The following is a 15,612-nucleotide window of genomic DNA, read 5'->3' on the forward strand; positions in this document are numbered from 1 at the left end:
ACCACTGCACCACTGTTAACTATTATCTGGCTATACAGCAAAAAAAAGTAACTAGCAACAAATCATAGGAAACATATCAAAAGGTAGCAAACAGGAATAAAACACAACTAAAGTTTTAAAAAGTACATATTTATTAAAGGCAAATCAAATCATTCAAAATATTTTTTTAAATAGTTCTATGAAGGGCTCTCCAAGTGCTCACTAAAAATATTTTTAGTAACAGTGAATATAAAAAAAAAAATCAAGAGGTGATTAAGCTTACCAATACAATGGAATATTGTTTGTTTGAAATGTCAGTGCCAATGCAAAAAGCCTCAGCCTGGACTTTATGGGGATTCTCACTGTGATACACACCAGATTGTAGGGTATATCTTCCTGTGTGCACTTGCGCATGTGCAACTCTTTTTTTTTTAAAAAAAACGGTTGCTAGCAAGACTGGCCAGTTTGTCAGAATTTGCTATCGGAAAAGCTCCTGTACGCCTCTATCAATAGAAAGTTCTTGCAAACAAAACTTGTGTTACTAAAAGCAAGTATGCCTTTTTTTTTTGTATTGAACATCAAGGTCATGGTAGAACTTGAACTACATTTCTCTGAAGTAACAAAGTAAAAAAAGACAATAATAAAACCACACATGGACACAGCCAAGGAAAACAGCACAAGAAAGGAGCAGCTCTTCATTTATTCTTTTTAAATGACAGATTTTGTAACATTTGGAATACATTACAGAATGTTTATACTGTTAACAGTCATTGCTCATATTCATAGTGGCAATCATAGAAGCACCGTGCTATTATTCAAATATGGTCAGAGTTTCTGAATAAAAATGCTAATCTAAAAATATATTTAATTAGAAATTTGATAATTGTTGCAAAAAGATTTGGTAAAGGCAGAAAGATGAAAATTTTGTTTTGTTTTTCCTGATGTGTTATATATTTCTTGGTATTTTCTAAACAGTAAAGAGCTGCTCCCCTGTATGCAGAGTGTTATTTTTTTGAACTAGTAACTTACCCTGCAGTGCGCAAAGAAAATGCTTATTTTCCTGCAATCAAAACACACTTACTGTACCATCCCTTGAGGAGATCTTACAAATTTCTTTCATGGAAGATGTGCACCTTGCCTCATATAAAACAAGTATCTCTGACCCGCCATCAGAAATGCTGTGGGAACTCTACCAATTAATTTTAAGAATTTAACTTCTCACCTAGAGAAAGATCGGTAAGCCAAAGCAATTTATATATTGCATATGGCTGCAATTGCTTTAAAAAAAAATGCAATACAATCTCAGGACCCGCTTAGGAAAAAAACACAATGTTACTTTTCCTTTTCATCACATTTTGCCTTAAAACACAATCAAGTTTTTCTGTTTTGCACTAAGCAGAATAAAACTTCAAATAAAATAGTCATGACTAATAAAAAGATGTAAACACATTCAATATCTAATACGAAACTCTCTCGAGCAGTTAAAAACAGAAACAATTTATTTCCAAAGTCAACCTACAGCACTTACAATTTAAACTGAACAATGGTTATAACCCGTTTCACCTGGGGTCATGTGTCCTTTACCACCCTGAATATAGTTACCTGTGTTTGAGAATTCCAAAAAGACTCCATTGACTTATTATTTGCAGCAAGGTGGAAAAGCTGAGAAAGATCAGGATTGAGTTGCACGGGAAACCATGATCTCCTTTAGTGTTCTATGCATAAATCTTACTGTAGGTTCATCCCGTTTTTATACTCATTGCTTAGTGAAAAACAACAGTTTCTCAGACTAGATTTAAAGCAGTTAGGAGAATCATAATGCTCTGCAAATCACTTTCTAACAAGTGCTTGCTTCAGGACCACAACTTTATTGTTGGCCTTTATCTAGTACATGGGATGTACATATTAACAGGTGTTAATAAAAGGTCAGTGCCTGCACAATACATCTACTAATGGAACCGAGCATTGCTTTTTTGCATAACACAACTCAAAACAGGCTCTAATAGAAATTACATTAGACTTTAGCATCCGGCAGTACATTTCAAAAAATAAACAGTGTGACTAAAACGGGTTTAAGTTGATTAACACCATTGAATCACGGTACTATAATTTTGATACTACATGATTTCATTACAGTATACAATACAATTATACAAAATGTGTTAACATCAAAGAATACAACCAAATTAAGATAGCAAACAAAAAAATCTCAAAACTTTATACAGGAAATAACTCTGAAATATGCATGTAGTACAGTTACTGCCAATTCTATGATTTTGAAGAAACTATTACAAGCGAAAATTTCAAACTCCAAAAAAAAAAATCACATAGCATCTGCATTACTAGCATATCCAATTGAGTGTACAATATGCACACCTGGAAAATACAAAATTAAAAATGTGAATTGCTCTAAGCACTGGGAGAGTCATAGTTATACGAATGCGGAAATAAGTCCAATTTTTAGCACTGTCAGGGTAGTCTTTGATAAATGCAAGTTCGTCAGGGCTTCCCCTCCACGCACCCCCGCGCCCCCCCCCCCTCCTCCCCAGAGTAATGTGTTGGTTAGAAAACACCAAGGGTGTTACTGAAACAGGAATACAGGACAAAAACAGGAAGAGCATCCTAGCATCATCATCTTCAACTTTTTGACTACTTTATCAAAACAAGTCTTTTTTTGTTATGCAAGAGTTATTTAAAATTCTTCTCTAGAAATATACAAAGGGAAGGTCAACATTATGCCCAAATGTGGTCATATAATGCCCTGTGAAGGACTAGGTTCTTCCCTCCTGAAGAAATCTACTGGTTGTTTTTGGCCTTGGCATGTGTTAAGATGTGAGACTTCAGATTAGTTGATTGGGCAAACTTCTTATTACATCCATCGAAAGGACAAACATAGGGTCTGTCTCCAGTATGGATTCGCACATGAGTGCGCAAATTGAAGTCCAGTGAGAAGCGTTTTCCACATCCTTCAAATGTACACTGGTTCAAAACAAAACAAAACATTTATTGACAAAAACAGCTCCTTGTGGTTCACATTTAAACAGCAGAAAACATAAAAATTAAGAATTCTACCCTTCTGGACTTCATATTTAATTTTGTGAACTGGGAAGAAATGGGACAGGTTTGGGTCATTGTTTCATGGGTTGAATGCTCTCTACCCTCTGTCCCAAATGCCTGAATACCACTTTATGTGGCCACACTCCATCCCCTTAGACTTTGATGCCAAAGTAAAGGTGTTGCACAAGTGGAACTCAGTTTTATGTTGTGCATTCACATGCACTTATAGGTGAATTGAAAGTGCCCAAAACCAATTTCATTTAGGAACTCTGGAGAGCTGAGACTTTTAGCTCATCAATCTTTGACAGGTCTAGGTCCAGGCCTCTAAAGTGAAAGGACAACCTTCTAATACACTGCATTATCCAGTATCCATTCCACTAAATTCCCAATATATTACAGCAGTGACTTTGACATCAATTTAATAATGGAACAATGCAGGAAAAACATAATCTTAAAGCAGAAAGTCCATCTAACTAGCAGCAGCTATATAGGAGAACTTATTTAGCAAGATCACCAATTAAGTCACTAGTATTAAAGTGGATTTACAAAATAACATTTTGTTACATCAGCAAAAATTTCAGGAGCGCTCTCAATTTCTGACTATAACTGAAGGGACCATGCTTGAACTCTTCATTATTTTGTTTAAATACACAAAGACATCGCTGAATAGTTTATTTTTGTAATTATCAAAGAATAAAACTTCTGTAAAACCACTGAATTTCGGAACACCACATCCAGCAGCACATCAGTTTAATGTTGACAATTAAACTAGCAATAGAGGAGAGCAGGCAACACTTAACAGTCTTTACCTGGAAGGGTTTTTCTCCAGTATGAACAAGTTGATGTCGCTTCAGTTTTGAGCTCTCCACAAAAGCTTTTCCACACTCAGCACAGACATGCACTCGTGGGCCGTGGGTATGCAAATGCTTTCTCATGGCAGAGTTATCTCTAAACATTTTAGTGCAACCCTGAAAAATTAATATTTTTGTTAAGAAATGTTTGGAATAACCTACAACAAACTAAACCAGATACCAATGCACTAAGACTATAGAGATTGGTTTTCCAACAAGCTGATTATTTCTTTGTTATTCCTCATAGTTAAAAATGAATTTTCTCCTTCAAGATTTCCCAAATACAATTTTTAATACAAGTCTTAAGAGATGGATTTTCTACATCAGTCTGGGTAGAACTTTAATGTTATGCGCTAGAGGTGAAAGTATTTAACACATTTAGAAACAAAATACTGGTCAACATCAGATGCATAAAAATGCAGCAAAACAGGAAGTCTTGTTCAGTGGCAAGTAATTTTATTGGCCAACAGAACTCAACTATGCCCAGATGGGTACATTCAAGATGCAGTGCAGTAGGGATAAAACAAAACTACATTCAATTAACTGCATTGAACAAAGGGTACAAATTATATGATGCAATTTAATAAAATGAAAAGAGGGAATGGAAAGGTGCGTGCAAAGATAGGAAAACGAAAGGATTTTAAAAAAAAACTGAAGTCAAGAACAGCTTGTTCAGACTTGTGTTAATTTATGACCTTGCATAAAAAGTAAATAATGCTTTAGCTCAAGAATTAAAGAGAACTTAGTCAATTCCTGATTTAGCTGCAGATAGAGACATATTAGGATGAAATAGATAAACAAGAACAGGTCCAATCAGACCTCAAGAAAGACATTTCACCCCATCTTCTGATCCAAGGCAAGCTATATAGGAATGTGGAATGAATAAACCACTCAGCCTAAGAAACCAATTGCATAAACTAATCATGAAAAGGGAAGTGTTAAAAGACCTAAAAGTCTTGAACAGAGGGATCTGGGGGGCACATGTGCACGGATCTTTGAAGTTAGCGGACATATTGAGAGGGGGGTTTCATAAAGCATATGAGATCTTGGGCTTCATAAATAGAGGTACGAGTACAAAAGCAGGGAAGTTATGCTGAACCTTTATAAAGCTCTGACTAGACCCCAACTGGAGTACTGTATCCAGTTCTGCTCACCACAGTTCAGGAAGGATGTGAGGGTCCTTGAGAGGATGCAGAGGAGATTTACCAGAATTGTTCCAGGGATGGGGGAATTTTAGTTACAAGGTAAAGTTGCAAAAGCTGGGTTTGTTTTGCTTTGAACAAAGGAGATTGAGAAAGATTTAACAGAGGTGTACAAGATTATGACAGGCTTAATTAAGTTAGACAAGGAAAAACTGATCCCATTAATTAATGATACAAGGACTAGGACACACATATTGAAGGTTTTGGGCAAAAGATGCAGTGACATATGAGGAAGCACTTCATTACACAGCAGGTGGCAATGACCTGGAACTCGCTGCCAACAAGGGTGGTGGACGCAAAGTCAACGACTTCAAGAGGAAGCTGGATGGCCACTTGCAGGAAATAGACTAGCAGGGCTACGGGGATCCAGCGGGGGTGTGGGACTGACTGGATAGCTCCACGGAAAGCTGGCATGAACTCGATGGGCCGAATGGAGTCCTTCTGTGTCGTAATTGACTATTGCAAACCTGTGTTCAAACAGCAGGAGCACAATCTACTTGACATTTTTCTCAATCTTAACAACTGGGGGAAAAAAAAAATTGGTGGAATGAGTCTTTCTGCAACAACTAGACAAAAGGTTTCTCAAGGAAATATACTTGGTTTCATTCTGGATGCCTGACTAGTCTCTTCACAAATTACACCACTCCAAACAAGACAGTAGACAAATCTGTCTCATCATCTTCAGTACCAAATAGACCAAGTCAATACCTCAAGTGACAAAGACGGAGCATGAATTTTACCACTGGCCCCACCTCTACAAGACTAGTAAACTCTCAGCTCGAACAGCTTCTTCAGTTAACAACTACATTTGACCTATACTTGGGTAATAAGTGGCATTAATGGCTGGGTAAAGCCTGTAAAGGTGCTACCGTGACTGAAGTCCTACTTGTCACTATTGGCAATTTCAATGCCCTGCAAAGCTATAACACAGGCACGCAGCAATAGAATAATGAAGTCCTAGAAAACAGAAAAGGCATCAACTGGTAGAAACTTAGGTACATCCACTTGCTTAATGTAGAACACAAGAGCTGCCACAGCCACACATCCACATTCAGCATTAATCCAGATTTGTGTTTACAAATACCAGTGGAGGTTCACACACTATTCTTCTGCCTCTGGAACATACCAAGACAGTATTTTCCTTTACAGCAAAAGATCCAAAGCAGAGCTAACCATTTCTTGAAGCAGAATTGCTGCAATTTTTTTTAGTTTTAGAGATACAGTACTGAAACAGGCCCTTCGGCGCACCGAGTCTGTGCCGACCATCAACCACCCATTTATACTAATCCCATATTCCTACCAAATCCCCACCTGTCCCTATATTTCCCTACCACCTACCTATACTAGGGGCAATTTATAATGGCCAATTTACCTACCAACCTGCAAGTCTTTTGGCTTGTGGGAGGAAACCGGAGCACCCGGAGAAAACCCACGCAGACACAGGGAGAACTTGCAAACTCCACACAGGCAGTACCCAGTATTGAACCCGGGTCGCTGGAGCTGTGAGGCTGCGGTGCTAACCACTGCGTCACAGTGCCGCTACGGGAAATCTATAATCTCTCAAATTTTCAGTGTCCGTGCAATCAGGGCACAATTTGAGTCATGTTGTCCTTATCACAGTTGCCCCTGGAAGCAACCAGTTATCCTAATGTAAGGGAGGGGGTGTGGAAGAGGAAAAGTTACAAAGTAAGAAATTTTGTACTTAACACACAAGGATTTTCACACAATCTTCATTACATGCATGAAGTGAATGGATATATTTGTAATTTATGAGGCATTTCACAACAGTGCAAAGCCTACTGCTGCTGACATATTACAAAGGAATCTTTCACCAGTGGCCACACAGTTCATTTTCAAAATCAGGCACAAGTATTATAAATTGTTTCTGCAAACAAATATTAGTTTCATTTACACCACATTGTTCAATCATATTAGCAACTGGAGTTAAATTAGACCCTAAATATGATTTTCAGTCAAAGTTCACTGGATTTGGTTATGGAACCTAGTCCCAAAATGATTCTAAAAAAACCTGTGATAGAATTGAAGTGAAGACTAATTCTTAGATACCACACTGTAAGGCTACCAAATCTGCTCTATTGCATTTAGTGAAGTTACTTCATTGAACCAACAGAAATATGCAATCTATATTATACACTATATATAAATAAATTCTTGAGACGGGTTGTTAAACCTAAAGCTGCAATAAAACACGCTTTTGTAATACCAATTAATGCCTAAAAAGGTAACAAAAACTGTGACTCAGAAGGTTGTGTGTTCGTCTCACTCCAGAGACCTGAGCCCATAATCCAAGCCCACACTTTAGTGCTACACTATCAGAGGTGCCCTGTCTGCCCCCTCAGGTGGACATAAAATAGCCTGTGACACTATACGAGAAAGACCAGAGTTCCAATGTCATGGAAGGTGCTTTATAAAGGCAAATGTTTTCTTTATGGTAGCGCACAATTCTATTATTTTTAATAGGTAATACTATAACACCTCCTACCACTGGTGTACAAGTCATTCAGCGCTGTCCAACACAGTTTGACCAACTAAAAGACATACATTTTATTTTAACAATATTCATTACATTAATATTCACTACTACATAAACAAATTTAGATATATTACTCCAGATGACAAAACAAAACCTCCAAAAGAAAGAAAACCTGGCACACAGCTTCTCAAGTCTCTCCTCATAACTAATTTTTCTTTCCAGTAACACTCTAGTAAAGTTACACCACATTTTCCATTGCTTTTATATCCTTCCTTTAAATGGGCTGCAACTGTAGTCTAATCCAACATTAACCACTTTGTTTTGTATTTGATGGTTCTAGAGACAAAAAAAAAAGGCCAGTTTACTTTTACTATAGCCTAAAATCCTTCAGCAGCTGTGCATCAGCATACTAAGGCTCCTTTGCAATGTTCTCATTTAATGTGCACTTCTTTTCTCTATTCCTACTTACAAGATCTATTACTTCATATGTTTCAACACTGAACCGCACCTGCAATCATCAGTTCATCCTGTTGGCCTATTTATATCCTCCTGTAGTCTTTCACAATTGCCATACTCCCCAATTTGGTGACATCACATTACTGCCTGAATTCCTAACACTAGATCATAATATAAGAAATAGCAGAAGTAGACCATACAGCCACTCGTGCCCGCTCCACCATTCAACACTATCATGGCTGATCTTCTGCCTCAACTCCACTTTTCCAACCCCTCCCCATATCCCTCGTTTCCCCGAGACACCAAAAATCTATCCCAGCCTTAAACATTCAATGACGGAGCCTCCACAACCCTATGGGGTAGACAATTCCAAAGATTCACAACCCTTTGAGCGAAGAAATTTCTCCTCCCCTCAGTCATAAATGATTGTCCCCTTATCCTGATGCTGTGCCCATGTTCTAGATTCCCCAGCCAGGGATAACAACCTTTCAGTGTCTACCCTGTCAAACCCCTTCAGAATCTTGTATGTTTCAATGAGAACACTTCTCATTCTTCTAAACGCCAAAGAGGATAGACCCAATTTACTTAGCCTATCACAGGACAACCCTCTCATCCCAGGAACCAATCTAGTGAACCTTCGCTGTATCGCCTCCAAGGCAAATATATCCTTCCTTAGATATGGAGACCAAAATTCTCTCAGTACTCCAGGTGTGGTCTCACCAAAGCACTGTAACAATTGTAGCAAGACTTCCTTATTCATATGCTCCAATCTCCTGCAATAAAGGCCAGCATACCATTTGCCTTCCTAATTGCTTGTTGTGCCTGCATGCTAACTTTGTGTTCCTTGTCCGAGCATACCCAAGTCCCTCTGAACAACATTTACAAGTTTCACACCTTTTTATTCTTATTACCAATGTGAATAACCTCAAGCTTCCCCAGATTATACTCCATCTGCCATCTTGTTGCCCACTCAATCTGTCTATATCTCTTTGCAGCCTCTGTGTCCTCCTCACTGCTTACATTCCCCCCTAGGTTTGTGTCATCAGCAAAATTAGGTACATTACTTTCCGTCTCTTCATCCAAGTCATTAATATTGATTGTAAATAGTGAGACCCCAGCACTGATCCTTGTGGCACTCCACTAGTCACAGCCTGCCAACTTGAAAGTGCCCCGTTATCCCCACTCTTTGCTTCACTTACATTAGCAGTCACATCTTTCTATCCAAATTTATTTTACCCCTACCACTGAACAAGTTTGCCTTATTTGTCTTTCTTTTTGTCTTAGTGTCTCACACTCATCAAGTTTCATGTGCGCTTTATTTTTCCGCCATATTTTAATTTCATCATCAAAACCACAAGTTCAGCAACATCTAACAGACTCAATATAAAGGTATCTAATCACTAATCGTTCCACCTCCAGTGGAACAGTTCATCATCAGGAATTATTTAAGAGATCTGAAATTCTTTTTTCTACAGCTCTTTATAAATAAGTGGCTGGGTGAGGGAAATAACATACCCTAGTCTAAACATCATTTGAAGCATCTTAGAACAAGGTTGAGTGATTATTTCCTCCAAAAGCTAAGGAACTGCTTTCTTGCTAGTTCAATTAAATCTAAACAGACTAGATAAACAGCTCTTAAAACATTTTTTGCAGCTTACTTTCAAAAAAATGAAGTCCTGCAGTTTATTAATGCACTTTTCAAGTTCAACTCTATTTTATCAAAGACTCATCTACCCAGAACCCAAAGTAGGTTCAACAGAACTCTGGAATTGCCAGGAAATGCTGTTAATCAATCTAGACAATTGTGACAAATGAGGTATGTGGACTGCTCAAACTGTTTTGCTAGCACTGAAGTTCAGATATCAGCTATGCATCAAATAGTGAACCAAGCCCAATTTGGGAGCTTTTTTAAAATATTCGTTTGTAGGATGTAGGCGTCGCTGGCTAGGCCAGCATTTATTGCCCATCCCCAATTGCCCTTGAACTGAGTGGCTTGCTAGGCCATTTCAGAGGGCATTTTAAGAGTCAACCACATTGCTGTGGGTCACATGTAGGCCAGACCAGGTAAGGTCGGCAGATTTCCTTCCCTAAAGGACATTCATGAACTAGTTGGGTTTTTACAACAATTGACAATGGTTTCATGGTCACCATTAGACTAGCTTTTAATTCCAGATTTATTATCTGAATTCAAATTTCACTACCTGCCATGGTGGGATTTGAACCCATTCCCCTAGAATATTAGCCTGGGCTCTGGATTACATTACCACTACACCACTGCCTCCCCTGCCAACTGGCTAGTGCTTCATGGTCTCAACCATTGCACCCCTGCTTGCTGTACAGTTTAAGACTTGTCTCAATCAGCAATTAAGAATGTCATGGTTGAGAGCAGCAAAATGTTTCTTGCTAGAATTGTCTGAGCAAATCTTTCTGCAGCTAATGCAGAATAAGCTGTTTTGGAATTCAGCACAATGCTACTCACCAAATTGAAAGATTTCCATCCGTTTTGGGAAACCACAGGTAGAAGGTTGATGGGGTTAACCTAACCCTAACTCCAGTTTGACGTTATACACCAACTAAATAAACTGCTGTTCTTCTTCCAGCAGAGAATAAATTGCAAGTTTAAAGATATTTAAGAAGAAGTTTCATGCAAGATCATACTTTATATATAAATATTACAGAATACATTATGTGGCATGCTTCAAGGGGAACTTCCAAGTTTATTTAAAGAGAGTTGCAGGATCATGCAACTTTAAAACACTGGAAAGTACTGAAATAAATGGCGAATGTAATTTGACCATTTAAAGCAGCAGACAACTTCTCCAATACAATAGCAAAACTACAATGATATAAGTCTTTTACAGCATCACTAGTACATTAAACTTCAAACTGTTCATACCTGACATGTGCAATACAACCAGCTGTGGCTTAGTAGCACCCTTGCCTCAGACAGACGGTTCTGGGTTTAAATCCCACTTCAGAGACTTGAGCAACAAAATCTAGGCCGACAATACAGTGCAGCACTGAGTAAGTACAGGACTGTTGGAAGTGCTGTCTTTCTGATGAGAACAAGCTTGCGGGGAACATAAAAACTGACTGTAAAAGTTTCTATAGGTATGTGAAGAGAAAAAGATTGGAAGACAAATGTAGGTCCCTTACAGTCAGAAACAGGGGAATTTATTATGGGGAATAAAGAAATGGCTGACCAACTAAATGCATACATGGGTTCTGTCTTCACAAAGGAGGACACAAATATACCAGAAATGTTGGGGAACACAGGGCTTAATGAGAGGGAGGAACTGAAGGAAATCAGTATTAGTAGAGAAATGGTGTTGGGGAAATTGATGGGATTGAAGGCCGATAGATCCACAGGGCCTGATGGTATGCATCCCAGAATACTTAAAGAAGTGGCCCTAGAAATAGCGGATGCATTGGTGGTCATCTTCCAAGATTCTATAGACTCTGGAACAGTTCTTACAGATTGGAGGGTAGTTAATGTAACCCCACTATTTAAAAAGGGAGGTAGAGAGAAAGCAGGGAATTATAGACCAGTCAGCCTGATGTCGGTAGTGGGGAAAATTCTAGAGTCTATTATCAAAGACTTTATAGCAGAGCACTTGGAGAACAGTGGTAGAATCAGACAGAGTCAGCATGGATTTACGAAAGGGAAATCATGCTTGGCAAATCTGCTAGAGTTCTTAGAGGATGTAACTAGTAGAGTTGATGAGGAGCCAGTGGATGTGGTTTATTTGGACTTTCAGAGGGCTTTCGACAAAATCCCACATAAGAGATTAGCATGTAAAATTAAAGCCCACAGGATTGGGGGTAGTGTATTGCGATGGATAGAAAATTGGTTGGCAGACAAGAAGCAAAGAGTAGGGATAAATGGGTCTTTTTCCAAATGGCAGGCAGTAACTAGTGGACTACCACAGGGATCGGTGCTAGGAACCCAGCTATTCACAAATTTGCAGGTGACAAAACTGGGTGGGAGGGTGAGTTGTGAGCAGGATGCAGAGGCGCTTCAGGGTGATTTGGACAAGTTGAGTGAGTGGGTAAATGCATGGCAGATGCAGTATAATGTGGATAAATGTGAGGTTATCCACTTTGGTAGCAAAAACAGAAAGGCAGATTATCTGAACGGCTATAAACTGAGAGAGGGGAATATGCAGCGACACCTGGGTGTTCTCGTACATCAGTCGCTGAAGGTAAGCATGCAGGTGCAACAGGCAGTAAAAAAGGCAAATGGTATCTTGGCCTTCATAACGAGAGGATTAGAGTACAGAAGCAGGGATGTCTTGCTACAATTATACAGGGTTCTGGTGAGGCCACACCTGGAATATGGTGTGCAGTTTTGGTCTCCTTATCTGAGGAATGATGTTCTTGCTATAGAGGGAGTGCAGCCAAGGTTTACCGACTGAGTCCTGGGATGGCAGGACTGACATATGAGGAGAGATTGAGTCGGTTAGGATTATATTCGCTGGAGTTCAGAAGAGTGAGGGGGGGAATCTCATAGAAACCTATAAAATTCTAACAGGACTTGACAGCGTAGATGCAGGAAGGATGTTCCCGATGGTGGGGGAGTCCAGAACCAGGGTCATAGTCTAAGGATACGGGGTAAACCTTTCAGGAGTGAGATGAGGAGAAATTTCTTCACCCAGAGAGTGGTGAGCCTGTGGAATTCGCTACCACAGAAAGCAGTTGAGACCAAATCGTTGTATGTTTTCAAGAAGGAGTTAGATATAGCTCTTGGGTCTAAAGGGATCAAAGGGTATGGGGCGCAAGCAGGAACAGGTTACTTAGTTGGATGATCAGCCATGATCATAATGAATGGCAGAGCAGGCTCAAAGGGCCAAATGGCCTACTCCTGCTCCTATTTTCTATGATTCGACATTAATCCAAGGCCTTGTCTCAAGTGGATGTAAAAGATCACATGGCACTATTTTAAAAGGAGGGCAGGTGAGTTCACCTCGTGTCCTGGCCAATATTTATTTCTCAACCAACACTTAAAAACAGATTATCTGATCACTACCAAATTGCTGTTTCTGGGACTTTGCTGTAAGCAAATTGGTTGTCGGGTTATATATTACTACAATTCAACAAGTATTTAATTGGCTGCAAAGTGCTTTGGGCCATCCTGAGGTCATGAAGGTCACAATATAAATGCTATCTTTCTTTACTTTATGATATATTTTCTAAATTTATGGCAGCAGCTACTAGTGCATTTATTCAAACTATTGTCTGCTGTTTTAACTGTTCAAATTGCATTCATCTTCAATTTCTGTCATTTCTAACTTAACACTGGGTTTTAATGTTGCATATCTTGTGATTTATGATGCCCCTCGAACACTTTTGTTAAATAGCCTTGCAGCTCACTCTTAAGCATCCCAAATATATATTTTCAAACTTATAAAGTATGGTAATAATCCTTCATGGAAGTCTACAATTTTTTCAATATAGGTCGAACTGTTCACCTATGTGAACATATGGCATGACGACGACATTAATAGGTCTTCAGTATCTCATCCGAACAATCTTCTACAAATCTACATAACGAGTTCTGGCAGATCATTCCACTGTGTGCAAAACCACAGCGAAGCCCAAACTTGTGTGTAACCAATCTACATACAATTATCAGAAGCAGCACTGTAGCTATTTTTCTTTCCCTAGTCCAATCAATGGAGCACCAACAGAAGCCCTAAAGTTGCCCAAAAGATGAACTAACTCAGTGCAGACCAAGGATTGAATGAGACTTTGTTAATCTGTAGTGCAATACTACAACAGCAATTTACCCACAGCTACCAGGCAAGTTCCACATATTATGTTTTTATTTTCTACCAAGTAAAACAACTGGGTCCATGACCAGAAAAAAATAAATGCACCATTGAAGATGTAATTTAAACAAATTAAGTCAGTAAAATACAAGCCTAAACTGGTTGGTACTCAATATTCTGCAATCAAGTGCAACAACAATCTGTTGTAGCATCCTATGATGCAGTTTTATGTTTCGAAGAAGGTCCAACTTTGTCAGCTTAGCATTTGTAATAAATTGTATATTCTATTTAGTTGCATTCTTGCTATAATTTGGAGGTTTCCCAATTAGAAATCAGACATAAATGAAGCAAAACAGAACTTAAAAGATGGGTGAAATCTATTATAAGTAATTGCCATTCAAATAAAACTGTACTCCTTAACTCAGATGCCACACACTATACTTCTTTAACAGTACCTCTTTCCAAGAACTCTACTAGCAAAATGGTAGAGTTGGCTGTAAATGGGTAGGTGGTGGTATAGTGGTAATGTCACTAGTCTAGTAATCCAGAGCCCAGGGTAATGCTCTGGGGACATGGGTTCAAATCCCACCATGGCAGATGGTGAAATTTGAATTCAAATAATAAATCTGGAATTGAAAAGCTAGTCTAATGTTGACCACAAAACCATTGTTGATTGTTGTAAAAACCCATCTGGTTCACTAATGTCCTTTAGGGAAGGAAATCTGCTGTCCTTACCTGGTCTGGCCTACATGTGACTCCAGATGTGTTGTTGACTCTTAAAATGCCCTCTGAAATGGCCTAGCAAGCCACTCAGTTCAAAGGCAATTAGGGATGGACAATAAATGCTGGCCTAGCCAGTGACACCCACATCCCACAAACGAAAAAAATGATAAAGTACTAATGCAAAAAAGCTCTTATAACCCATCAACAGTATCTCTATATCCAAATCAGCCTTGATTTAGTTCAGTATTGAGCCAAAATAAGTTTTTTGCACCCCCCCCCACCCCTACCCAGATAAATAACTTATGGTGTCAGTACCTGACAGTGCTGACGATGCTGCTTTAACATCTCACATTGAAGAGTGCCTGCAGAGTCTCATCCACAGGTTTGCGGCTGCCTGCAATGAATTTGGCCTAACCATCAGCCTCAAGAAAACGAACATCATGGGGCAGGACGTCAGAAATGCTCCATCCATCAATATTGGCGACCACGCTCTGGAAGTGGTTCAAGAGTTCACCTACCTAGGCTCAACTATCACCAGTAACCGGTCTCTAGATGCAGAAATCAACAAGCGCATGGGAAAGGCTTCCACTGCTATGTCCAGACTGGCCAAGAGAGTGTGGGAAAATGGCGCACTGACACGGAACACAAAAGTCCGAGTGTATCAAGCCTGTGTCCTCAGTACCTTCTTGCTCTATGGCAGCGAGGCCTGGACAACGTACATGTCAGCCAAGAGCGACGTCTCAATTCATTCCATCTTCGCTGCCTCCGGAGAATACTTGGCATCAGGTGGCAGGACCGTATCTCCAACACAGAAGTCCTCAAGGCGGCCAACATCCCCAGCTTATACACACTACTGAGTCAGTGGCGCTTGAGATGGCTTGGCCATGTGAGCCGCATGGAAGATGGCAGGATCCCCAAAGACACATTGTACAGCGAGCTCGCCACTGGTATCAGACCCATCGGCCGTCCATGTCTCCGCTTTAAAGACGTCTGCAAACGCGACATGAAATCCTGTGACATTGATCACAAGTCGTGGGAGTCAGTTGCCAGCGTTCGCCAGAGCTGGCGGACAGCCATAAAGG

At 39.5% G+C, this 15,612-nt stretch overlaps 1 protein-coding gene across 1 annotated transcript in view; it reads right to left on the minus strand.

Annotated features, from left to right (window-relative positions):
• Positions 1-660: 660 nt before the first annotated feature.
• Positions 661-15,612, minus strand: part of yy1a (YY1 transcription factor a) — a 41,803-nt gene continuing 26,851 nt past the window's right edge. Inside the window, exons 4-5 of the mRNA XM_068038947.1 lie at positions 3,846-4,004; positions 661-2,958 (exon numbers count right to left, since the gene is read on the minus strand). Coding sequence (XP_067895048.1) covers positions 2,776-2,958; positions 3,846-4,004 — 342 coding nt within the window. The 3' untranslated portion in view covers positions 661-2,775. The remainder of the gene's footprint in view (positions 2,959-3,845; positions 4,005-15,612) is intronic.

The sequence above is a fragment of the Heterodontus francisci genome, chromosome 9 (assembly GCF_036365525.1).
Source record: "Heterodontus francisci isolate sHetFra1 chromosome 9, sHetFra1.hap1, whole genome shotgun sequence".
Taxonomy (NCBI): Eukaryota; Metazoa; Chordata; class Chondrichthyes; order Heterodontiformes; family Heterodontidae; genus Heterodontus; species Heterodontus francisci.